The 27,182-nt window shown below is 45.8% G+C and overlaps 1 protein-coding gene across 1 annotated transcript; it reads right to left on the bottom strand.

Annotated features, from left to right (window-relative positions):
• Positions 1-163: 163 nt before the first annotated feature.
• Positions 164-27,182, bottom strand: BID (BH3 interacting domain death agonist). Its single transcript, XM_042945386.1, has 6 exons — positions 27,095-27,182; positions 12,454-12,529; positions 8,480-8,693; positions 5,257-5,396; positions 2,836-3,048; positions 164-1,633 (listed from the first exon to the last, which is right to left on the bottom strand). The coding sequence occupies exons 2-6, from the start codon at positions 12,463-12,465 to the stop codon at positions 1,622-1,624; spliced, it is 591 nt and encodes a 196-aa protein (XP_042801320.1). The 5' UTR covers positions 12,466-12,529; positions 27,095-27,182; the 3' UTR covers positions 164-1,621.

The raw sequence follows: 27,182 nt of genomic DNA, 5'->3' as shown, positions 1-27,182 counted from the left end.
TTTAAATTGTTCCTTTCAGAAGAAAGTGTCCCTCCACCCCTAGTGAGAATCTGATTGAACTGATACACGTATGGATGAGTGGGTATGTATGTATATGTGTGATTCAACCTGTTTCCACTGTGATATGAATCCTTCAAAAAAAAAAAAAGTCCACTCCAAAACATAACAGCATTACCGGTTTATTTCCAAATGGTGGCCTTCTTACTGCACGGCTTTTAGTACTTGCAACATACTGCAGATAGCAGATTGAGGCCCAGCCCTAGTGTGGTATGTATTTAATGCTGAACAATGCAGTCATATTTCTTTTCTGATTAAACTCTCAAGGAACAGAAAAGTGTTTTTGGTAACAAGAAAGTATTTCTTAGTACCTATTACTCTTGTTCATATCCTTTCCCAGAGTGTTCTATTCATAGTAACAACGGTATTACTGGTAAGCCTAACATTAATGTGTGTGATATGGACCCAGCATCCACCACTGTACCTTTAAACAGAATCCTAGGAAATGCTTATCGCTGGGAACAACAGACCAGTATTGCACTGTTTCTAAATGTAAGCTCTCCCTGGTTTATTTTGGCACTACCTAAGTGACTTACTTTTGTTATTACTTGCATTCTGACTGTGTCTCTAAGAAAGGGAACCACCTCAACTGTTGAATTTTTAAAAGTCTAACTATTGTTTTATCTTTATGGCTAGAAACCTGTTTTCTTCAGATGTCGCTTCTTGGGCAAGGGTAAGCTGAGGGATATGGGAGGAAAATGAAAATGTAAGATTATTAACAGACATTCCCCCATGGGCTGTATGTAGTAGCTTCTGGTACTATATCAGCTTAAAATTTTTATCAGAGCCTTGACTTCTTGGAAAGAAAAGGTACATTTGGTTACCTGATTTTGGAAGCTGTGGTTGACGTGGGCCCTTAAATGATCTCCACACCTTTCAATTGCCTGTGGTCCTTCTTAACTCAAAAGGAAATCGAGTTGAAAAAAATCATGTTTTGAGGCCTGATTTTCCCATTGCTTGAGTACAGAACTTTAGTCCAGAACCTCTTGTACTGTTTGGTTTTTAAATGGGAAGACTGTTAACTTCCTTAGTATCAGGGTGTGCCCTACATTGAGAGGGATTTTTCATTTGTGAGGGGTAAGTTCATCTGTCTCCAGACCTTACTCTCCTCATATTGCCTGCTGTCAGACCACACCCCAAGGTTGCACTTTAATAAACAGTATTTTTTTTTCAAACAAAAAAACATGGGTTTTTTTTTTCTTAAACAAAAAAACCTTTTTTTCTGCCTTACAATCTGTTCTTAAATTTAATTTTCAAGTGAAGACCCGTACAGCTGAAATAAGATAAAGGCACAGTGTGTAGTGGATTTGGAAGATGGTATGAAACTCATTCAAATCTGTGCAAGTTGACATTTTCATTCAAGTATGTTAAGGTAAAGTTTCTAAATGAATCACTTGCTTAAAACATCATCTTTAAAATAGTAAGAAATAAATAGCTATTACTTCGTGCCTATCTTCTCTAAGAACTTTGTTTACACAGCCATGGCTCCATCTCCACTGGAGGCAGGTGTACTGTTGTCACCATATCAAGTTTTAACCAGTTGTACTTTTGCAGAGTTGTCCACTCAGTCCATCTCCTGCAGCAAGAAAGGAAAATAGACAGAATTAGCCAGTCTGATTCACTAACCAGGATTTAGTACTTAAGGACTCTGGTGCCACAATCAATAGATGTGAAGCCGGGGTTGTGCAAAACATACTCTCTGGAGCCCTGTCATCCTTAGATCGCTGCATCCTCCTTTTTGCTACATGGGAGCAATTGCAAAGACATAGGCTTTCAAGGTGCCAAGATCTGGATATTCACATCTATTGAATCACTTCTGGTGCTAAGAAGCATCTTGGTCCAAGGAATGAAGACTGTTTCAGCCCTTCAGTATTCGGGAGGCTGTTAATACAGATAGCTGTTGACATCTTGCCCACTTACTGTCCAGCTAGATGGTTGTTGGTGAAAGCTGTTACGAACTTTCTCAGGCTTACCTTCTCCCAACAATTCAGCTTCGAGATTTGTATTCATTCTCCTGTTTTAAAATGCTGCCATAAATGAAGACCATGGCACACAGAGAAAGGCATCAGGGGTTAGATGCCTGAGTAATGCCTCTGACACACAAAATCCCAAACAGTCACTAAACTTACAGATAAGATACAACCACTTAATTTCCAGTTAAAGTGAAGCAACAGACTTTACTACCTGTCTGGCCCTTCTTCCTAGGCAGCATCATGAAGAATTGTGACTTTTAATATCTTAGTTTTAATATCTTGGACAGGTTTTCTGGGCAAGATTTTAGATAGTTTTTCCCCCTTTTTGACTACCCATTTTGGCATCTCTCCCCAACATCCTTTTTGGTAAACATGTTTTTAAATGTAAATTATACTTATGCTTGTGATGAGGTGGAGGTGAAGGCAGATGAAGCCCAGCTGGGGACACTCCCGCCACATTCTCTCATGCTCTACCCGTAACCTACACCGTATGACTTGGATCCTAGCAAGAGTAGAGTGTGCAGTGTGCTCTGATAGCAGGGTGTCTAAAAAATAAAGTTGATGAAGCTCAAAGGGGTGCTCATCACCACCTTCTACAACACAACTTTCTCACAGAAGCAAAGCCACACCTTCTACCTGAGTAGCAAGGTCCCTTTCGTGTGGTCTGGTCACCAGAAGCAGGGGAGAAAGGATGAAAGAAGCCCAGCAGCAGAGAGCTCTGCTGTGTTTCCAGACCTTAGAAGGAGCAGGCAGAGACCAAGAGGATTCAGCGAAATGCCAAGGAGCTGACATCACTGGTTCTTACATTTCTGACTAAGTTCCTCACATACGTGAGTAAGTTCTGGTTAATAAAGTTCACTGTTGTGCGAAAGACATCACGGAGCAAGGACGGTGTGTGATCGGCCACCTTTTTGGCCAATACCATGGCCAACAGGAGCACGGTCTTCTCCCTCTCCATGTCCTTCGGGTAAGTCTGTAGGACCTGCTCCAGCGCAGCAGCAAGGTGCTTCCTTCTGTCCTGCAGGTAGACACAGGGTCACGTGAAACTTCATTCACTAATATTCTGCCCTCGGAAAGGAGAACAGTCCACCAATGTTAAGTAGGAAGAAGCATGCTTTCATTTTGAGGGAAGAACTTATTAAACAGCTGAGGAGGCTGGAGGAGAGTGAGAAACAATTTAATTTGGAGAGGCAATGGAAAGGGTAGGCTAAGCTCAGTCCCCATAGCTGGACACACATTCATCAAATACATCTTGAGTGTGTGTGTTCACATTAGACAAATGAGTCATTCCCTGCCTCTAAGGCACTTAAAATAAAGAATTAATTAAATACCCAAGACGTCTTAGACCTATCTTACCAGTGCAGACCTAGCTACCGGAAGGGGATGAAGGGGGCTAAACATGACATTCTCACTACATGGCAGCGGCACACCACAGACCACCAGACTCTTAAGGACCTTCAAGCTCATCAACTCACATGCAAAATTAAGTCAACATTATGGGAGAGGACCCGAGGCAGAACAATACCACGGCTATGACAGCTGCTGATCCAGAGGGGACAAACCTTCCTGGAGGCAGGAGGCTGCCCTGGAGGACAGACACACTTCTGGGTAGTGAGGGGTGTTTGCATTTGCAGCTCCAGTCAAAAGGATGGAATCTTTCCCCTCCTCCAAACTCATGTAGCCATAGATTTGACAGCCTTGGGGCATCTCTCCCACTAAGTTTCTTCAGGAAGGCTAGAGGAGCTAGTTTATAGCACCCGCAAGGGACAGAAGCTCTATACTGATTTTAACCATGAAGTTAAGAGTAGCGGGCTAAATAAAATGTCACTCTTGTCCCATGTGGTAAATGACCTGATGTTCTCACTCACATTTTTATTCAACTCTCTAAAACTGAGGAAAGAATAAGTTAGTCCTGGAAGAGTCATATACATTTTGTTAATCTTTTTTGGAAGGTTTTATATCAAACTCTTAACTCTGACTTAAGGTTCAGGTTTCCTAAATACCAAGTAAGTTAATTCTTCTGAAAGACAGTTAACCATGCTATGATTCTATTTCCAATTGTTTTGTAGGCACTGAATTACCTCACTGGACACTGGTTTGTCTGATAAGAGACAAAGGACAGACCTTGGTGTTTTAATTAACAACTGGAAACTAAAAGGCAGTCTGTGGACTGAGAGAAGAGGTTTTCAAATGACATATCTGATAAAGAGTTAGTACCCAAAATCTATAGAGAACTTCTATAACTCGAAAAAACAAACAATCCAATTAAAAAATGGGCAGAAGACATGAACAGACATTTCTCTAAGACACAGTGGCCAACAGACACATGAAAAGATGCTCAACATCACTCATCATCAGGGAAATGCAAATCAAAACCATAATGAGATACCATCTCACACCTGTGAGAATGGCTAAACTCAACAACAAAAAACACAACTGGTGTTGAAGAGAACGTGGAGAAAAAAGGAACCTCATGCACTGTTGGTAGGAATGCAAACTGGAGCAGCCTCTGTAGAAAACAGTATGGAGATTCCTCAAAAAGTTAAAAATAGAACTACCCTACCATCTACTAATCACACTACTGGGTATTTAGCCAAATAATACAAAAACACTAATTGAAGGGATATCTGCACCCCTATGTTTACTGCAGCATTATTTACAATAGCCAAACTATGGAAGCAGCCCAAGTGTCCATGGATAGATGAATAGATAAAGAAAATGTGGTGTATACACAATGGAACATTACTCAGCTGTAAAAAAGAATGAAATCTTGCCTTTTGCAACAACATGGATAGATCTAGAGAGCATAATCCTAAGCTAAATAAGCTAGTCAGAGAAAGACAAATACCATGTGATTTCACTCATATATGGAATTTAAAAAACAAAACAAAGGAACAAAGGGGGAAAAAGAAGAGACAAACCAAAAAACAGACTCTTAACATAGAGAACACACTGATGGTTACCAGAGATGGAAGTGGATTGGGGGGATAAGTAAAATAGGTGAAGAGGCTTACGAGTACACTTTATCGTGCTGAAAACTGAGTAACACATAGAACTGTTAAATCACTATATTGTACACCTGAAAATAATATAACCCTGTATGTTAACTACATTGGAATTAAAAAAAAAAAAAAAACAAAAAACACACACACACACCTGACAACTGAAAAAGTTCTCACACTTCCTGACTAACCGAGAAAGGGCACTGGTGAATATTCTCACTTACTTCTTCTGACAGGTTCACATTCATAAACTGCATTGCCAGGTTATTCACCACTCTTGGGTGGATGCTGTGATCCATCCTATCCCCGATTTGGGCGAGCTGCCTGGCGATATCTTGGATGATTTCCTCTTGACTCTCAGAATCTGAATGTTCAGGCAGGGACACAGAGACACAGCAGATTCAAAAAATGGTCCTGTTTGACCCCTCCTCCCAACCCATCCCATACCAGAAAAAGAAAGGGATTCTGCTTTGGAACAAAGCTAGTTCCTGCTTCCACAGCTCACCATGGTGGGCTTGCTGACGGCACATGCTCCATTCTACTAGAGCTGCTATGTGAGGACCTGGGTGCAGTCAGGGGAGCAGGGATGGAGTGCTGGGGCCAGGAAAGGATCTAAATGAGCAGAAGACTGGAGAAGTGGGCCTCACCCTGCAAAGAGTCAACATTTGTCCACAAAAAGGACAGTGATGCAAGGGCATCCATGACTTGCAAGGCATCATGACTCTGAGCAGCCATGGCATGAATCTGATGGCAAGCTTCACGGCTGCCAGTTCTAGACCCCATCATATAACAGGTGTCAGCCTAAGAAGGTATTAGGGCAGAGGCTCTGCTGTTATACTGAGTTAGAGCCCCGCGTCTGCCACCAGAGAACACAGCTCCTTCTCTCTCTTCCTTTAGGTCTACTCAAACGCCACTCTGTCCGAGATTATTAACACTGCCACTTGCACTGCCATCTGCCCTCTCCCTCGCCCTCCCTTTTCCTTCCTCAGCACTCACTACCACCATATATTTTACCTGTCCGTGTTCTTTGTCTGACTCCCTTGCCAGAAGGTAAGTTTCCTAACAGCTCCAATTTTTAAATCTGTTTTGTTTACTGCCAAATATGCAGCACTGAAAACAATGCAAGGCACACGGTAGGGCTCAACAGACAACTACACAAATTAATGAATGTGTAAATGAATGGATCCTGTACCTAGCTCCTAGTAAGTAATCAATAAATGCCAGCTATTGTTATTTCTCCCATTAAATCTTATATTCTGTGTTTGCACCTTCCCTCCGGGTTCTTATTTACCCAGGACAGAAATCTCAATCTCCCCAGTCCTTGCAGGCATCCTCAAGCAATTGTCAAATCTTATCTCATAGCACAGATACAACCGTCTGTCCCACCATTACCACTGCCACCACCTGGGTGTGGATTCTCCATCAGCTCTCATCTGTAGCCTCTTAGCCCTTCTCACTGCCCTCCAGGCCCTTCTCCACTCTCCACAATATACTTTGGCAAGCAAGGCACTGAGAGGGTGAAGTGTCCTGGTGTGCCCCTGGAGACAGTTCCTCCTTAAATTTTGTGCCTTCAACATTTCACCTGCCCTAGACTGCCTACTGTGGTCTTGACTGTGATCCTTGGATCTCTGTGATCTCTGTGATCTCTACTCATTCATGTGCTCACACCTTGCTCAAGTGACAAGCTATAACCTAGCTTCCAAACACCTTGGACCATAACTTCCACTATTCCCTCCAAACACTCTAGTCAAACAACTATTCACAGTACCTTTTACAGACCCCAATTTTTTCATCTTCAAGTGTCTGCTTAAGCTGTTGCCATTCCCTCTTCCCAGTTTCCAAAGAGCCAAAATGTACCCCTTCCTCCATAGCCCAGCTCAACTGCAGTTATAGCTGTGAAGTCTTTCCTGATCCCTTGTGGAGGACCCATGCTATCCGTAGCTCCCACTATACTGACTCTGCCTCGCTGATTCCTCTGTGCTTTTCCACTTTATTGCGGCAACTTCAGGAGCCATGGCGGATTCAATCAGTGTCCAGCTGAGTAAATGAATTCACCAATGAAACTGTGGTGTACAGAGCCTCTAGTTTGCCTTTTGCTTCCAAATCTCATCAGGTACTTAATCTACATGCTAGTTTTCCACCAGCAGTGAAGTTAAGTGTACCTTTGCAAATGCCATTTGAGTTAAGCCAGGCTTTGCAGTCTAAGGGCAAGGAATGGTGCAGAAGAGCAAAAGACAGCCCAGGGGACAGCCTCTGGTTACAGTTACTCCGGCCATAGCTTCTGACAGCAAAGCCATTCCTGCCCTTCACCCCCTCCTAAGCCTTCCCCAAAGGGGGCCAGTTGCCCTTATTCAAATTTAGAGCTACCCAGGAGATACAGTAGCTGGATTCTAAAGCACAGAAGTCTTTGGCACATCCTGGCTAGTGGGGGAACTCTGCCATATCCCCCATCCACTCAATTTAACATAGAGCTGGAGGTCCAAAAGCTGGATCAGCTGTTGGTCTCCCCCATGGCCACAAGAGGGCAGTGCAATCTAATATGCCAGGAGATATCTGGGCAGCAGGAGGCAGGATTTCAGTCCTTTGGCTAGGTTGTGAGGACTGGGTCCAAGACCTCAGAGTCCCTTTGGCAGTGATTCTAACCAGGGCATATACCCCAGAAACACCTGAGAGTCTTCCACCCTAGAACATGTTGGTTCAGACAGCTGCAGTCACGCCCAAAGACTATGCATTTTGAAAATGTTCCTCATGGAATTCCAATGTGCACACTACTGAGAACCACTGTTCCAGGCCCAAATCTGGGAGTGGCTGATCCTTATCTTGCTTCCCAGCCCTGCTCCCTCAGCCTTAGAGTTCAGAATGGCCTCCCTCTGTGGAGGCCTCACCAGTGACAAAGAAGAGTAAAAAGTGAGGTTGGAAGGGCAGCACAGGGATGTGGGTGAGGAAAAGTGAAGAAGGTCTCAAAACCATGATATACTGGGAGGCAGCAGCAGAGGATGATGGAGCCCAGCTTAAGGAAACAGGCCTGGCCCGAGACCTGGTTGGACTGTGTCCAGTAGTTGCCTGACTTGGGGTTTGTAATTGACCCTTTTTTGGGCCTCAGTTTCCTCACTGGGAAATTAGGTTCAGAATACTTCAATGCCCTAGTTATGTTGTAGATAATCATGCCGTAATACATATGAAAGTGAAAGTGTGAGGTACTATACAGATTCAAAGAATCATTATAAAGAAACTGAGTGGATTTCAACTGATTGGAAACTAGAGAGTCTTGCTCCACTGGAGTCATGAGGTACAAACCAAACAACCATATGACACAAACATATGCAGTGGACTGAAACCACGTAGGTGGACACTGAGTCCAAAGGTTCCTTCCAGGACTTAAGTTCCATAAAAGTTAGTGGAGAGAGCAAAGCCCAGATTTGGGGCAGAGGAGGCTATGCCAGGTACCTGTCTCCTCGCTATCCAGGAAGCGGCTGCACCGGTTGCCATCTGTCTGGAGCCCATCATCGTGGTCCTCCTGCAGGTAAGCTGGTGGCACAGGCAGTTCACGGCCCAATACTTCTAACTCTTTATGGAAATTATAGTTGGAGCAGTTTTGGAGGAAGCCAAACACCAGCAAGTTTGTGATGCGCTCATCCTGGAGGCTTGAACCATTGCTGACCTAAGATGAAAAGGGAGTCAAATCAAGGAGACCTGTGGGAAGCTAGTCCAGGACCAGAGGCCCTTCCTACAGCTGAGCTTGGTAAAAGGGCTCGGAGGGTAGCTGAGCCTGAAACAGCCTCACTGGCCCAAGATATCTGAATAACCCTGTGCATACAAGAGGACTCAGTGGGCAGAGGCCAAATCTGCAGAGCCTGCTTTAATCAACACCACCTGTAGATTCCAAAGAGGAAGCTCCAATTCTGCAGAAGGTGGTTCATCTACCATATGCTTGACATCCTGAAAACATTGAGCTGGGGTGAGCTTACTTTCGGAGGAGGAAGGTCCAAAGGCTGCTTTAGGTAAGTCAGCCAATATCATCACCTAGATATCATCCTTATACATCTACATGCTTATGCTAACTCTCATGTGTCTTTTACCAACTTCAGCCCACCTTACCAGCTACCCATCCAGCAGTTAGAAATTCTTTCACAATCTTCTTTGTGGGCCAAGATTGTATTGTGCAACCAGCAAATTTTCCATAAATACTGGGTAATAATGACCACAGATAATATTTGCCTTTGGGTAGGCTTGGTTTGCTTCATATAGGGGGATGGCTTCTGCTCTAATGTGAGAGGCTGGTGGTCTCTGCCTGCCAGCTCTCCATCCGTTAGCAACACTTGCAGGGGAGCTCTGGGGGCCAAGAGGGACATCTGTACTCTGGGAGCCAGGAGGGACATTTCTAGTGTGCCGAGTGCATCTGGGATGGTGTTCTTGGCAAACAAAGGTGAAAACTTGCAGACCTGGCAGCCAGGGGCGCTCAGAGCAATCAAAGACCTAGGATGAAAGAGGGAATCATCTGGAAGCCTGGGGATACTGAAATTTGCCCAAATAAATGTAAAACACACATACTAGACTGTAAGAGAAGGTCAACAGAAGAAGATGAAGGTGCTTGTAATATTTATTTCTGTCTTCTAAGTCCTGAATATTTTTCATTAGAAAAAAATCAGAAAACTTTTAGGACAGTTTTTAGAGGGCAAATGGCTTTAAATAAATAAAATGCACAAAATAAGGAGCTAACGTATTGTTAACCAGTTTTTACTTCTCCAGAATTATCCCTTAAAAGGGGGAAAAATCCAGGGCACTTGGGTGGCTCAGCTGGTTAAGTGTCCAACTCTTGGTTTCAGCTCAGGCCATGACCTCATGGTTCTTGAGGCTGAGCCCCACGTCAGAGCAGAACCTGCTTGAGATTCTCTCTACCCACCCCCCCGCCCCTCCCCTGCTTGCTCTTTCTCTCAAAATACATAAATAAACTTAAAAAAAAAAACAAAAACGGGGGGTGTGTGTGTATCCTTATAATTACTGTATAATGAGGCCAGGTGGCACAAGACAGCTTAGAAACTCAAGAACATCCTTCATTTCTTCCTTAAGGAGATGTCCTGCCCAGAAGAGAAGAAAGGAAGGCTGGGGCAGGGTTGTGGGTTGAATTACCACAAACTCAAACATTTAGTACAGGTGGTTAGAAAGCAGTTCTACAGACACTGTTAGATGGGCATGTCAGACCAGACTACATCACAAATCAGAAAGCAGGCTCAGGAAAGAAAAGAAAGAAAAGAAAGAAAGAAGAGAAAGAAGAGGAAAGAAAGAAAAGAAAGAAAGATAAAAGCAAGCAGGCTCAGGAGCTGACAGCATTAAAAAAAAAAAATTAATGTTTATTTATTTTTGAGAGAAAGAGAGAGAGCATGCAAGTGGGGTAGGGGCAGAGAGAGAGGGAGACACAGAATCAGAAGCAGACTCCAGGTTCCGGGCTGTCAGCACAGAGCCCAACTTGGGGCTCAAACCCTCAGACTGTGAGATCATGACCTGAGCTGAAGTCAGACGCTTAACCAACTGAGCCACCCAGGCACCCAGGAGCTGATAGTATTTAATTCCAAGGACAAATAGAGCTTGTGGCAAACTGAGTACAAAACTATGACCCTTTTTGATCTTCTAGTGATAAAAGTTGAAATGGATGTCTCAGAAGATGCAAGATTTGATAGCTGTTTATCCTTTTAAATCATAAGAAAAAGTATGTTAAGAAAAATGATCAAGACTTAGGAAACCTTGAAGGACATACTACAAAATTGATTTAAAGGAAGCAAAAATAACTCTCATGCTATAAAATCAGTTTCAGTGCAGAGAAAAAAATGGAAAGCCATCAATGTGTTTTGATAAATTGGGATAATCCAGGTGCTCAAACCTGGCAAAACCAGCACCGTACAAATAGTTAAAAAATAAATAAAAGGCAACCCCCCCAAAAACAACTCCAAAATCCAAACCAATCTCTTATTTTGTTTTTCTAAAAAAGAAAAAAAATCAAAGAACACTAAACTGTGGATGAACAGTACCATAATAGTAAAACAAACAAACAAACACAAGATATTATGCTAAGCCAGACACAAAGGAACAAATATTGTTGGATTCCACTTCTCTGAGGGACTCAGAATAGTCAGATCCACAGAGACAGAAAGTGGAGTGGGGTTTGCCAGAGATGGGGACAGGAGGATGGGAGTTAGTGTTTAATGGGAACAGTTTCAGTTGGAAAGATGAAAAGTCCTGGAGATGGATGGTGGTGATGGAGACACAACGTGAATGTGCTCAATGCTAATTAATGAATTGTGTTCTTAAAAGAGGTTAAAATGGTAAATTTTATCCTATGTATATTTTACCATAATTTTTTAAAAACTGGAAAACTGGAGCCCTTGGGTAGCTCAGTCAGTTAAGCTTGGTTTTGACTCAGGTCATGATCTCCTGGTTCGTGAGATCTCTGTGCTGTGTGTGGAGTTTACTTAAAAAAAAATAAATTAAGTAAACAAAAATATAGCAGTAGACCTGCCCTACAAGAAATACTAAAGGAAATCTTGAAAAATAACAATGAATGAATGCAACAAGAATGGTGGGCAGGTTTAAACAGCACCAAATGGAAGGGAATTCTGAACACTGAGAACAGACTTTCATCAGGACAAGAGGATCTGCAGAAATCTCCTGGTCAAGCAACCACCATCTCTGCTGAGCCCGCCATGTCTCAGTCCTTCCAGCTAGCAACCTGAAAAACCATGTGGTTTCCATCCTTTAGAAGGATATTTAACAAGCATATATTGAGAACCTTCCAGGCATCAGATGTTGCTATGCTTAGGGATTCAGAAACTGTGGGCCACTAAGTTTAACCATCAAATCCTTAGATTTTTTGCAGTTACCTCTCACAATAGCTGGTGAGAAGAGAAGGCTGATACATACAGTGTAGACACAGAAAAACCTCTGGTGCTAGGGGCCTCTACAGAATTTGGAAAAGAAAGGAAGCAAAAAGACTATAGTAAGAAAATAAATAAAGAGCTTTTGATTGGATAGGCTATGATTTTCTCTTCCAGCTAATTAAAAGGTAAGTACAGACAAGGCAGTTTAGGTACCATCCTACTGAAGCCAGGGGAATGGCCTATATGATCTTAGGGTGATCGCTTCCAAGAATTCTAGAGTTTCTAAATGGTCCTGAATCAGAAAGCTGCCTTGCCCTTCCAGTGAGTGATCAGGCACAAGGTGGAGGGAAGAGAAGAGGATAGAGAACAGGTATTTCTTTTTTTACTGTGCTACAGCAAGTTGTGAATGTGAGGCTCCTCTCTGCAGCGCTGTCAAAGAAGGGGTCAGCTAGGTGCACACTGACTGCACACACACAAGGAACAAGCTGGCCCCAGTCACCCTTGCTCCCCGTCCCAAAGCATTCCTCCAGGAGAAGTGCATGGGCTGACCTGAGAATCCATGGCACAAGCAGCCTTGCAGGGCTCTGTCTGGTTTCCGGCTTTGTAGGTGTCCCAAGTCAGCAACCTGGAAAAGGACACACATGCACACAGGGTAGTCAGCTGTTTCCTGCAGGGACACCCCTTTCCAGGACCCTCAGGAAAGAATTGAGGGAGTCATCCTGGACCCTGGCTCAAAGGCGCCCTGGCCACAGTGGCCAGGCTCACACCTCACCCATCCCAACCACACTCACTCAGGCTGCTCCTTTCTCCACAGCATGGAACCTGGGCAGCAGCCCAAGTGAGTGGACTTTGGAGTTTTCCTCACTATAGAGACTTGCCAAGGCATGGAGAGCTCCCCAAAATCAATCCTCCAACCTCAGAGCTCAGCTCTCCCGCCCCGAGCTTACTGATCAGGCAAATAGGGCAATATAGCTTATGAATTATTTTCAGGCAAATACTTACACTAGTGCACTTTTTACAAGAATAAAGTTAGCTGATAAGTATACCTAGAAGTTTTAGGGACTCTTTTATTATTACTATGACCACTGATATGACTACTACATAACCATTACTTCAGCGTGCAGCCATTCTCAGAGCATTCACGTTATCCGTTCTGTTCCACACAACTATGCTGAGAGGCAGGCAGTGTACAGTGTTGATCCAGGTGGGTGAGAAAATAAGGTTTGGGGAGTAAGAGACAGCAAGGTAGACCATTTCTCTCCAGAGGCCACATGATTTCAGTGGCATTCATCCAGAAAGAGCTCTTGTAAAATGTATATTAAAAAAAAAGAAGCCTTGAAATAAAATGTTTTCTAGCATTTGGTGGTAAAAAAAAAGGAAAGAAAGAAGAAAAAAAGAATATATTTGACAATTACACAAAAGATTAAAGGTCCTCTATGGCACATATTCCAAACTAAATAACCCATCATAAACAATTGACCAGACAAAAGGCAACTGGGAATTGAGTTCAAAAAATTATGCCCATGAAGTAGAATACATATAATGTGAGGAAAAAAAAAAAAAAAAAAAAAGGGATGAGATCTAGGTGTGCATCAGTAGAGAAAGATGTCCAAGACAGACCAAAGTTTCCAAAGAACAGTCTCAACAATATAATTCTATCTTAAAATGTACTTGCCTGCGTATGTGTGTGTTTACACACAATATTAGTTTTAACCAAATGAAATCATTTTGTAGGGTAAAAAACAGCCAAATTTGGCAATTTTATCTTGGGTCCTTAAACAGAGGAGATAAAAAACAAGAATAGACAACCAATTCCTCTTTAGGAAGCACGGGTGGGGCTCCCACATGCACATGAAAAGGCGGCTAGGACACGACCAGCATGGAGGACATGCCTTCCACACCAGGCAGCCGTGCACATTTGTGGGACACAGTTACTCTCGATCTGCCCATGCCCCTGTCTCAGGTGCTCCTACTGGCCTTAGAGATCGTGCAAAGCTAGAGGCTGCACCCTAACCCTCACACTGGGAATCTGGCAGAGCCCATGGCTGGGTATGGCTGAGTGGGAGGAAAGGGGGCCAAGAGCAAAGGACTCAGGTGTATTTGGACAGACAGGGAACCTACGGATGCTGGCTTATCCACAGGCCCTCTATAGGGAAGGAGGCAAGAGCTGGTACCATTATCAGAATTGGGACAAAGAATAAAACAGAATACGCCCCTCAGGAAAAAGGCCACAGAAGCCAAATGATGTCCACAAGCCACTGACAATGTAAAGGTGCAGTGGACTGAATGCTGGCCTCCACCTTGTTCTCTCAAGAAGTAACTTTAGAAAACTATGTGGGGGAGATAGCACTCAAGAGATAATTAACATAAACATTTAATTGATTTCCTCCAGACTTTGATACTGTGAAAATAAAAGGAAACCTCATTTAGAATGGCTGCAGCAGGCCAGCAGGGGGCGCTCTCACGCCCCATGGCTCCTCATGAATTGCAGACCCAGAAGCAACAAAGGTACCTTACAAGTCTGACACTACTTTACTATCGTTATTACCCCAGCAGGAGGAAGAAAGCTTTTCTTCTTCCCCCAGCAACAGCCCAGCCAATGAGGAGCCACCATAATTGGAGCTCCTGGTTCATCCAATTGGGCTTTTTGTTTTGTTTATTACAGCCCTCCCAGCTTCCAATTTCTTCTGAAAAAGCACGGTCCTCTCCTTTGGTCTGTGAACTTGCTATGGTTTTGCCATAGTTTGCTTGTTCTAAATTATAGTTCTCTGCTATTCCCAAATAAATCCACAGCTGCTGGTGAAATCGCTGGCAGTTCGATTTTTAAGGTTAATATTATTTAATGATCAGAAGTGGGAAATTTGAGACGACCCCAACAGCTCCACAGCTGGTAAGCAAACAGGGACCAGGTGCCCACAAAGCCAAGTGGGCTCACTGCTTTCTCAGTGACCCCAAAGTTTGAGGGTAAGTTCTCTCCTGGATTTCAGGCTCTGCTCTCTTTATGCCCAAGCTCTCCAGGCTTTATGTGGGATTCGTTTTAAGGTCTTGTCCTTTCTGAGAGTATGAACTGACTATTGCTGTTGGAATTGTGCTGGCCATCAGTCTGACTCCTTTGGAACTAGGATGTTCCTGTCAAAACTTTGCTGTTTAGGAACTCTCCTTTTTGCTCTAGAGAAAAAAACCAACCAAACAAACAAAAAAAAAACACCCAAGAAAGGGGATCCAAGTCATACAAATGCTTTGAGGATGCCCCCTTCTGGGGCCCTGGCCAGTTTTTTGTTTAAAAACTGCACTCCTTACTCATGTGCATTTCTTTTCTTTTTTTTTAATGTTTATTTATTTTTTGAGAGAGAGAGGGAGCACAAGCGGGGGAGGGGCAGAGAGGGAGACAGAATCCGAAGCAGGCTCCAGGCTCTGAGCTGTCAGTGCATAGCCCGACGTGGGGCCCAAACTCATGAACAGTGAGATCATGACCTGAGCCAAGGTCGGATGCTCAACCGACTGACCCACCAAGGCGCCCCTAAAATGCAGTATTTTAAAAAATTTGTTAATAAGCAACAAGAAATGATATTTTCAAGTGAATCAACAAATACTTTAAAATTTTGTTTTATTTTTTTAACTTTTTTTTTTTTTGGAGAGAGGGAGGGCAAAAGTAAGTGAGTAAAGAGACCAGGAGAGAGAGAGAGAATCTCAAGAGAGACAAGAGAAAGAAGGAGAAAGAGTATGGAGCCCAAAGTGGGGTTCAAGCTCACCCGACATGGAACTTAAACTCATGAACGGTGAGATCATGACCTGAGCCAAAGTCAGATGCTTAACTGACTGAGCCCCCCAAGCACCCAAAAATTTCTCAGGTTTAATTTCAAACACAGAAAATATAATAGATAAAACCCACTTAATCAAAAGCTTTTGGGGGTTCTCAATAATTCCTATGTGTAAAAGAGTCCAACAATCCAGCTTCTCTGTCATCCTCATTCAACAGAGAATAGTCCATAAAGACCAGCACCTGATGAGACAACACAGCCAAATCCTCCATCACTGCTGTCACCAATGGGAATAACTGATCTGCATGTGCAAACCAAGCCAAAACAAAACACAAAGTCAGGAGAGTGACAGAGACAGACAGAGACAGACAGAGACAGAGACAGAGGGAGGGAGGGGGAGAGAGGGAGGGGGAGAGAGAGGGAGGGGGAGAGAGAGGGAGGGGGAGAGAGAGGGAGGGAGGGAGAGAGGGAGAGAGACAGGGAGGGAGGGAGGGAAAGAGACAGGGAGAGAGACAGGGAGGGAGGGAGGGAGAGAGACAGGGAGGGAGGGAGAAGAGAGAGACAGAGACACAGTCAGTGAAGTTAAAAGCATATTCTGTTTCAGGGCACCTGGGTGGCTCAGTCGGTTGAGTACCCAACTCTTGGGCACCCGACTCTTGATTTTGGCTCAGGTCATGATCCCAGGGTTGTGGGATCAAGCCCACGTGAGGCTCCACACTGAGCATGGAGGGAGCCTGCTTGAGATTCTCTTTCTTTCTCTCTGCCCCTCCCCCCCCCAACTCATGCAGTCTCTCCCTCTCTGTCTAAATAAATAAATATTTAAAAAAAAGTTATGGGGCACCTGGGTGGCTCAGTCAGTTGAGCATCCAACTTTCGCTCAGTTTATGATCTCACGGTTCATGAGTTCAAGCCCCACATTGGGCTGGAGGCTGCAGCACAAAGTCAGCTTCAGATCCTCTGCCCTCCCCGCCCCTCCCCCACATGAGTTCTCTCAAAAACAAACGAACAAAAGTTCTGCTTAGCTACTGCCTCTGGTAGCTAAGAAAAGACCATGTGAATCCACTGGTCATGCTTTTCAGTAGATGACCTCCAAAACTGCTAATGCATAATTAAAAGAAAAAAAGTGAAACCATGACTCTCATACAAATATAAAATGATAAAATGGACACGTGTCAAAGATTTCATTTACCTCACTAATTAATTAATGAAGCAACTAGTAAGAGGATACAACCAGTTTCTAGAGAATGTGGATTTCTTTATTTTTTTTTTTTTATGTTTATTTATTTTGAGAGAGAGAGAGAAAGAGAGAGGGAGAGAGGACAAGAGGGGGAGGAGCAGAGACAGAGGGAGACACAGAATCTGAAGCTAGCTCCAGGCTCTGAGCTGTCAGCACAGAGCCAGACGTGGGGCTCAAACTCACAAGCTGTGAGATCATGACCCGAGCCGAAGTCGGACGCTCAACCGACTAAGCCACCCAGGTGCCCCGAGAATGTGGATTTCTAAAGTATCTGCCAGTTCTCACATCTACTTTTATGAATATAAAACCACTAGTCTAGAGCTGTAAGAAAAAGTCCTTCAAGTGGGGTGAAGTCCAGTTACTTGGGGTGTACAGGGTCCAGGCATAGCCAGAAAGATGGCCCTGACAGCCCTGGGTGGCTCAGAGCCAGACTTGTTCCTCTCCAGAGTTCCCGACAGGACCTCGACAGCTTCCCTAAGGAGGATGTTGTCACCCTCACCCAGAACACATTTCTGTAAAAGGCACACTTTCACTCCCTTGGCCCAACTGGATTCCTCCTTGGGAAAGGAGGAAGCTGGCGTTTAGGATACTGGTCCCTCTGCCTCTGTGCCTAGGCTGAGTCTAAGCTCCCAGCCCCTCATTCTCACCCACAGACACTCAGGAAAATTCCTCAGAAATTCTAGTGCTCTGACTACTCTGTTCCCCTCCCCTTCCATCTCAAAGGCCTGGGAACCACTGATCTAACCCAGTGGTTTTCAACCCTGGCACACTGAAATCAACTGAGAAGCTTTGAAACATACTGATCTGACATGATCTTACAAATAGAAAAGCCCAAGGAATCCACTAAAAAAACTACTGGAACTAATAAGTGAGTTCAGCAAGGTTGCAGAACACAAGTATTTGCAAGATCAATTGTAGTTCTATACACTAGCTATAAACAGTCCAAAAATGAAATTAAAAAAATAACCTTTATAACAGTATCAAGAAAAGGAGAATTCTTGGGGTGCCTGGTGGCTTAGTTGGTTAAGTATCTGACTTCAGCTCAGGTCATGATCTCACAGTTTGTGAGTTCGAGTCCCGTATTGGGCTGTCTGCTATCAGCATAGAGCCCGCTTCCAATCCTCTGTCCCCCTCTCTCTCTGCCCCTACCCTGCTTGTTCTCTCTCTCAAAATGAATAAATAAATTTTAAAAAAATGTTTATTTATTTTTGAGAGAGAGAAAAAGACAGAGTGTGAGCAGGGGAGGGGCAGAGAGAGAGGGAGACACAGAATCTGAAGCAGGCTCCAGGCTCTGAGCTGTCAGCACAGACCTGACACGGGGCTCGAACTCACAAACTGTGAGATCATGAACTGAGCCAGAGTCGGGCACTTAACCAACTGAGCCACCCAGGTGCTCCAATAAATAAATAAACTTAAAAAAAAAAAAGAATTCTTAGAAATACAATTAACAAAAGAAGTATAAGATTTGTACACTGAAAACTACAACTACCATTGAAAGAAAGCCACACAATGCTCACATATTGGGAGAATTATTATAGTTTAGATGGTGATACTCCCCAGAGCTGACTATAGATTCAATCCAATTCCTCTCAAACTCCCAGCTGGCTTTTTTGCAGAAAGTTAGAGATGGTTCCTATAATCTATATGGAAATCCAAGGGGCACAGAATAGGCGATCTTGAAAAAGAACAAGTTGGTGGACTCACACTTTCCAATTTCAAAACTTACCACTAAGCTACAGTGATCAAGACAGTGTGGAATTGGCAAAGGATAAACAGATGAATGGAATAGCAATGACAGTCCATAAACTCTAATATTTATGGTTAATCAATCATTGACAAAAGAGGCAAGACCAGGGTAAAGAGCTGTCTTTCCAACAAATGGTGCTGGGACAACTGGATATCTATAAGCCCCTACCTCATGTCATATACAAAAATTAACTGAAAATAGATCACAGAATTAATGTAAGAGCTAAAACTATAAAATTCTTAGAACACAGGTATAAAACTTCAAGACCTTGGGTTAGGCAATGATTTCTTAGATAGGACACCAAAATAATATGTTATACAAGAAAAAACAGATAAGCTGGACTTGTTGAAAATTAACTCACAGGGTGCCTGGCTGGCTTGACTGGTAGAGCATGCGACTCTTGATCTCAGGGTTGTAAGTTTGAGCCCCACACTGGGCGTAGACATTACTTAAAAATAAAATCTTTGGGGGCGCCTGGGTGGCTGAGTTGGTTAAGCATCCGACTGTGGCTCAGGTCATGATCTCACGGTTTATGAGTTCGAGCCCCACCTCGGGCTCTGTGCTGACAGCTTAGAACCTGGAGCCTGCTTCAGATTCTGTGTCTCCTTCTTGCTCTCTCTCTCTGCCCTTCCCCCTCTCACACTCTGTCTCCGTCTCTCTCAAAAATAAATAAATGTTAACATTTTTTAAATAAATAATTAAAACCTTTGGGGCGCCTGGGTGGCTCAGTTTGTTAAGTGTCTAACTCTTGATTTTGACTCAAGTCATGATCTCACAGTTTGTGAGTTTAAGCCCCATGTTGGGGCTCTTTGCTGACAGCGTGAAGCCTTCTTGAGATTCTGTCTCTCCTTCTTTCTCTGCCTGTCCCCTGCTCTCTCGCGTTCTCTCAAAAGAAATAAACTTTAAAATCTTTAAGAAAAAAAAGAAAATTGGGGTGCCTGGGTGGCTCAGTTGGTTGAGCGTCCGACTTCAGCTCGGGTCATGATCTCACAGTCTGTGAGTTCGAGCCCCGCGTCGGGCTCTGTGCTGACAGCTCAGAGCCCGGGGCCTGTTTCAGATTCTGTGTCTCTCTCTCTGACCCTCCCCCGTTCATGCTCTGTCTCTCTCTGTCTCAAAAATAAACATTAAAAAAAATTTTTTAAAAGAAAAAAAAGAAAATTAACTCTTATGCTTGAAAAGGTACCATCAAAAAAAGTGAAAAGGCAACCTACAAAATGGGAAAAAATATTTGCAAATCATTTATCTGACAAGGGACTGACAACAAAGGATTCTTAGAATAATGATGAAAAGACAACCCAATTAAAAATTGGGCAAAAGATTTGAATAGGATCCAAAAGATACACAAATGGCCAATAAGCACATGAAAAAATGCTCAACATTATTAGCCATTACAAGAATGCCAGTCAAAACCACAATGAAGCCACTAGGATGGCTAGAATAAAAAGATGAATAATAGCAAGTGAGCAAGGACATGGAGAAACTGGACCCCTCATACAGTGCAGGTGGGAAGGTAAAATGAGGCAGCCACTCTGGGAAAGTTTGGCAGTTCCTCAAACAATTAAACAGAGTTTTATCAACTGACACAGAAATTCTACTCCTAGGCATATAACTAACAAAAATGGAAACATGGGTCCACAGAAAAGCTTGTACATGAATGTTCATAGCAGCATTATCTACAACAGTTGAAAAGTAGAAATAACCCAAAAGTTCAACTAATGAATCCATAAACAAAATATGGTTATCTCTATTACAATGGAATATTTTTTTGACTGTAAAAAGGAATGAAGGTCTGATGTGTGCTACAACACACATGAACCGTGAAAATATGCCAAGTGAAAGAGACAGGCACAAAGGGTCACATGTTGTATGATCCCATTTATAGGATAGATAGATTCACAGAACAGAGAATGGATTAGGCTGCCAAGAGCTGCGGGGACAGGGGGACTAGGGCATGATTGGTAATGTATGTGGAATTTCGGGGCTGTTGAAATGTACTAAAATTAGATTGTGGGGATGGTTGGAATAACTCTGTGAATATACTAAGGACCATTTTAAATGGGTAAATTTTGTGGTACGTAAAATATCTCAGTAAAGTGTTTTAAAAGAAAGGCAGCCTGAAGGAGGATGTTATAAAGAGGCAGGAGCCTCTTTACCAGATGATGCAGGCCGTCCCTTCACACATGTCTAATGCTCCACCCGGGTCCACAGGCCTCTCTCCTAAAGTCTCCTGCTTCCCTTCCCCTGCCAAACCCTGGGCTTCTGATAGACATGTGCACCCTGGGTGGAGCAAGAAGGCATCCCAGAGTCCACTCCAAAATGTGTAAGTCAGCCTTTATCTGTCCTACAGCCTCTCCCTCCAACACCCCCTAACTGTCTTCCTCTTACAGCTTAGTCACAGAAAAGAAAATGGATGTTACCAAGGCTAAGTCAGACCCCAGACCACGGCCACCCTGGGACTGCTCCCACGCTGCCCTTCTGAGCCAGAGCTGGCAGGTGAAGCAACTGAATGGAGCAGGAGGGCGAGGACAGCCAGCAGGGCCTTCCATGGTTAAGCAACAGCCCTCCCACCTCCCAAGTTCTAGCAGGTTTTGTCTCCTCACCTACGCAATAGGATGATTACCTGCATCTGGAGCAGTATAGGGTGTGAAAATATAATCGGTGCAATCATTTTACATACTGATAAACACCACTCCAATGAGATGTTGTGACCACCAAGGGTACTGGACTCAGCTCCCCAGTCATCCAGGAAAGAGTCTAGGAGGTTGGATGTTGCCAAGCTTCCTAGGAGATACCCCAGGAAGAAGCAGGGCTTTTTGAGATGTGATGGACACCTGGCTGCCAGCTGGTCTCACAGTCAGGAACTCCGTGATGGGGGTCGAGGAGGTTGACAAAGAAAGTGTGGTGGGCAAGAGAGGCATTCTCCTCAAGGCTGTGCTGTCACCCAGTCCCAGAGGCCCACCAGCCTGCCAGCCCATTGACTTCACAGCCCTGCCCCCACCCTCTCTAGGACAGGGTGAGGAAATACCTGCTAGAAAGTTCTAAAGAAGTTCCAGTCAAGGGTAGTTTATCTCCTCACCCATAGCAGGGTCTGCCTTGATTCCAGGGTGCCCAGCTGGTGCGGAACCTGGCCTTGGTCCTCTGTACCCCGTTCCTCCCCCACCACTACCATACATACAGAGGTGGCTGGGCCAGAAGAAAGGGGGGGGGGGCAGTCGCAAACACAATGCCTTCTCCCACCAGAAGCTCAGGATTCCCCCAACTGAACCCCAAAGGCAGCCTCCTCCTTTCTGTCTCCAAGGAGCTGCCTGCTGGTGCAGGAGCCCCTCCCAGCCCTTCTGATACAGATCTGACTACCCAGATGGTGATCCATTATAAATAATGTCCTCCCTAATGCCAAGAGGGGTTGCTGGTGCTGTGACTCATTTATCCAGTTGGCCTTGTCCCAAACAGGCACACAAATGCCTGAGACCTCAGGCCTGGTGTTATGGTCACAGGACCAGTTACTCAGCTCTGGATCACTCTCCAGCTCTTACTCCCAGGAGCGACCCGTATACCACCTCCCAAGTGCCTTCATGACTCAGCCCCTCTCCTCCACCCATCTGCTGCCTCCTCTCCCCTGCTCCCTTACTCCTATCATGTCCTCCTGCTGCCTCCAGGTCCTAACTGAACTCTAGTCCCCCAGCTCTGACTTCAGTTAGCTCTCCCTGGAAAGACAAGTTGAAACCCCAGAAAAGCCCCAAACTCCCTAAGTCCTTGGGGCCCAGCAGCATTTAAGAGGCTCACAAATTCCCGGGGTACCTGGGTGGCTCAGTTGGTTGACCATCTGATTTTTGCTCCAGTCATGATCTCGCGGGTCATGAGTTCAAGCCCCACATGGGGCTTGCTGCTGTCAGTGCAGAACCCGCTTTGGCTCCTCTGTCCCCCTTTCTCTGCCTCTCTCTCTCAAAAATAAATAAACATTTAAAAAAAAATCTAATTAAAAAAAAAAAGAGGCTCACGCAAAAGGGATCCTCTAAAGGGAGAGAGAGAGAGGTCCAGCTGGTTCTCAACCTGCCATGTGACCTCACTTTCCCCACATTTGTAAAAGGTGACACTCCCTGCCTCTTGAGATTCTTACCCTTCACTTAGGCTTACAGGGGAGGGGAGTGCAGGGGAGGGGGGGCAGTGAACATGAGGGTGTGGAGATCTAAGTAGGAGCTCCTGGGACACGGCCATGGCCCAGTCCTAGACCCAGGACTGAGGCCACCTGATGTCTAACCACAAGCACACGTGAGAAACACCCCACCACTGATGTTTCACATCTATGTATTCATTCACATCACAGAATTCACATAAGAATTAAAATGAGAGTTATGCAAATTAAGCCAACTACATATGCACAGATGCCCACTAACAGAAAAACAACATCATCACTGCTGGCCTCAGATAAAAGCTCAGACCCCCACTCCCCCAACCCCCCCCCCCCCCCATGCTGTGTTCGGAACTCCAAGGACTGGCCTGCCCCTGACCCAGGCCTCAGCACTCACTTTCCTAACTCTGAAGAAAGGGACTTTTTTTTTTTTAAACTTTTTTTTTTTTTTTTAATTTATTCTTGAGACAGAGAGAGACAGAGCATGAACGGGGAAGGGTCACAGAGAGAGGGAGACACAGAATCCGAAACAGGCTCCAGGCTCTGAGCTGTCAGCACAGAGCCCGACGCGGGGCTCGAACTCACGGACCATGAGATCATGACCTGAGCCGAAGTCAGACACTCAACCGACCGAGCCACCCAGGCGCCCCCGAAAGGGACTTTTTTAAGCACATGAGCATATAAGGCAGATGCTGACCTGCCCCATTGGTCAGCATAACCATCAACATGGCAGGAGCTTAGTAAGTGCAGGCTTGTCGATCCCATTCAGCTGGGGCAGAAGCCCAGCCACAAAGTATTGCAATCTCTGTGGTGGTCCTGACACCCTGGGCCCAGAAGGCAGGCCTCTCTTCATACAGTGGCAGCCTCACTTCTGTGCGGCCCACATCCTTCCACTAGGCCGCACGATCTATGGGGCAGGGCAGTTTCAGTCCAGCTACTCCATGTGTCTGAAAGTAACCGGTCCCCTTTTAGAGACTTCTAGGACTCAGAGGGGTCATAATGCTCTACCTCCTGAGGAGGAGGTAGAGGAAGGGTTGAGCCCTTCTCCAACACCCAAGCTGATAGAATTACCAAGGGGAGAGGGTCATTTAAAACAAACCACTTCATTTTTTTTATAGCTACTAAAATTTTTTTTTAATTTAAATTTTTTTTAATTTACATCCAAATTAGTTAACATTCCTCATTTTCTAAGTTGGTAGCTTCTAGGACCCTGGACACAAAAAGTCAACCAAGAATTCGATGGTTGCTTTATGGTTCGTTCAGACATCAAGTTTGCTTTTCATTTGAAACTTCCCCATTTTGACCACAGCAGGCAGGAAGAGAAGAGGAGGGGAAGGTGGGGAAAGAAAGGATTGAGCCCCAGGGAGAGGAAACTGGGGAGCCTGCCGGGCGCAATCCCACCCAGCGGGTCCATGGTGCTGCTCCCTGAAGCTTCCTCCTGTCTTGCGGACATCACCAGCTGCCTGCACAGCAGAGAAGTCCCCAGAAAGGCCATGGTCATTCTCTCTGCTCCTTGCCCCTTCAGGTCTCAACGGTGTAGAGGTGCAGAGGGTAGATGGGCCGAATTTGGGAAATGAGGTAGGGAGTAGCCTGGAAATCCAGGCAGTGCAATATAATACTTAGAGCTGGGATTCTGGGGTCTGACTCCCTCAGTTGTGACCCTGGCTAAGTTACTTAATCACTCCATGCCTCAGTTTTCCCATCTGAAGAATAAAGATGATAACCTAGTCCCTGATTACTGTGATGTCCAAGTGACCTAATACACATAAAGTTCTTTGTGTGTGTATCTAGCCCACAATGAGCTCTGTATGTTATCACCATCTTCAATCAGCTGTCTTTTTCAAACCTGTCAGTGGCTTTGGGCAAGGACTTGTATGGCCTGTGGGGGTGGCCAGCCAGGTGTCCCAACCAAGGGGCTGCTAATCGGATCCTATGCATAGGAGGCCCAGTAGGGTGGGCAGCTGGCCTGAGGGAGCATCCAGGCCAGCACTACGCCCCAAAGCTCCAGACTGACCAGAGGTGCAACCACAGAAAGGACTTCCAATGGCCACAGCTCTAGAGTGAGGCTTCTCAGGAGCTGGGAGTCCAGAGCCAGCATCCTGGGTACTACCACCAAGGAATACACAGTCCTTGATCAGCACCAGAGAAAAAGAATGGCTCAAATGTCATTAACTGCCCTTCTGCAAGCCAAGACTCCTGCACTAGAAGACTTCATCCTCCAGGGTCTTGCTCCTCCACACGTCCTCAGCACTCCTGACAGGCCATTCTCATTTGCAAATGAGTGGAACCTGCAGTTCCTCCAATTAGTCTCGCAGGTTGGCTAACACTGTGAGCTTTTCTGGGCAAGGCCTCAAAGCAGGGCATGCAATGCCCCTTTCCACCTAGAAACACCTCTTTCCCACCTAGGCACACCTACCCCACATTCCTGCATTGCCCTGAGTACACTTTCCCATCTTATCCAGCTGGCAAGCTCCTATTCATTCTTCAGAGCCCACTTCAGATGGCCTAATGTCTACAGACAAAACTAACAGCAACCCACTCGAAGCCCTTTGCAGCAAACACTATCAAAGCCTGCATCCTGATGTATGACAGCTGCCAGTCTATATCTCCATTCCCAAGAGACAGCACCCTGTCCCTCATGAACCATACTGCCCCCATGCCCAGCATAGCATAGGCACCTCAGTGCTCAAGGACACCCAAAAAAAGGCTGCCTTTAATCATGAGGTGTTATACAAGGCCTCCTGCGGGTGCTGACCCTATACCTCTTCCCTGTGAGTTACTCTTCCCTCCGTGGGCAAGAGGGACAGAACTCACACATTGCAAGTGGCAATGAAAGCCTTCACATCTACCCTCTTCCCAACAATGCCCTACTAGAGCTCTGCCCAACTGAACTTTTAAAACCAAAGGAGTCCTTCTCCCACTTTCCTTTTAGCTCCAAAACCAGATTATCTTCCAGGAACAGTCATTGATGACTCCCAGTGGACTCTGAGGGCCCCGGTCCAAGGTCTGCCTCAAGATGGCACAGACCAAAGCCCAGGAGAGCTTTCCCCATCTCAAGACCTGTCATGCACCCCAGATGGGTGGAGATGGAATGTGGAAAAACCACATCCTTTGGCAGCTTCCCTTAGCTCCCCCTTCTATAGAGACAGACCAGCTAAGATGCATCAAGTGAGGCTTGAGCAGACAGATAAGCCTGGCAGTGGAATTAGGCAGTTGTGTGAAAAGGTGGGGGCACTATGTGCTGGGTACCCCGCCTGCTCCTCAACCCTTCCCAGGCCAATCCAATCCCAGAAGACCTTAGCTGTGTTCAAGCCCATTCCCGCTGTCCCTCCAGGACCCCAGCACCGGCTGCACATTCTTACTATGGTATGAATGAATAAATAAACCCCCGCTAGCCCAGCCACTTGGTAGCTGGGGGCTTTAGGGCTCTCCCAGAATCCCCTGGGGTCACTAAGTCATTCAATAAACTGATGTCTACCACGAGCTAGTATATGCATGTAATTTCTAACAATTCTAAGGTTCTCTGGCCTCAGGAATCAGCCAGGCACTGGGAAAAGTGCCCTAGACCAGAGTCCAAGGTCTGTGTCTGGATTTGGGCTCCGGATCTGGTGCTGAACAGGTGTGTGACCTGAACCTGTCCCTTCCCGTCGGTTTTCTCAGCTCGGAGGCTGGAACCGGCAGCCGCTGGTCTCACTGAGAACCGTCAACGGAACCGTGGGCAGAGGATGTCTTAAGTCCTCACCCACCATCCTCTCCACCGCACTCCGGCCAAGGCCCTACAAGCCTAGGGCCAAACCCGAAGACTCGCTTGGAGAGGAGACAACAAAGCCTTATCCAGCCTCCTCCCCAAGGGGAGGACCGCTCTGACCACAGGAGAGAATCAAGGAGCCGCGCACGGGCCCCCCTCCTCCTTTCCAGGTTCCCCCTGAGCCCCTCCTTCCTCCGAGCGGGATGGGGGAGTCCTTCCGGCCGGTGTCAGGGCCGCGAGGACCCAAGGAGGGGGGCCCAGGCGGTCGACAGGCGGGGTGAAAGGCTGACCCGACGCCGGGTGCCGAGGGCCGGCAGGCTCTAACCCTGGGGTCCCGCGGGCTGCCCGAGGCGGGGTCCCGCGGCGCGCTCCGGGTGGAGTGGCACCTGGCAGCCCGTGCCTCCACTCTCGCCCTCCGGCTCCAACCCTCAGCCGCAGGCGGTGCGGGGCTGTGCCTGGGAGGGTCTGGCCGGCGGCGAGCACCGAGCCCCGCACCCGGTAGGCACAGGCTCCTAAACTTGCAGCTTGGCGCAGACGGACGCGAGCGGTAGGGGGGCTATTCACTCACCCAGCAGCCGCGGCAGGAAGCCAAGAGACGGGCGGCGGGGGCCGGGGACCAAAGACCAGGGACCAGGCAGTCTCCCAGGCGCGCGGAG

The sequence above is a fragment of the Panthera leo genome, chromosome B4 (assembly GCF_018350215.1).
Source record: "Panthera leo isolate Ple1 chromosome B4, P.leo_Ple1_pat1.1, whole genome shotgun sequence".
Taxonomy (NCBI): domain Eukaryota; kingdom Metazoa; phylum Chordata; class Mammalia; order Carnivora; family Felidae; genus Panthera; species Panthera leo.
This window is presented reverse-complemented; position numbering and strand designations above follow the sequence as displayed.

Excerpts from the sequence above, each read along its gene's own strand:
- BID (XM_042945386.1), bottom strand. Across the intron at positions 5,397-8,479 it reads CCTGGATAGCGAGGAGACAG|ATTCTGAGAGTCAAGAGGAA; the intron begins GTACCTGGCATA and ends CTGAACATTCAG. Across the intron at positions 3,049-5,256 it reads ATGTGAACCTGTCAGAAGAA|GACAGAAGGAAGCACCTTGC; the intron begins GTAAGTGAGAAT and ends GTCTACCTGCAG.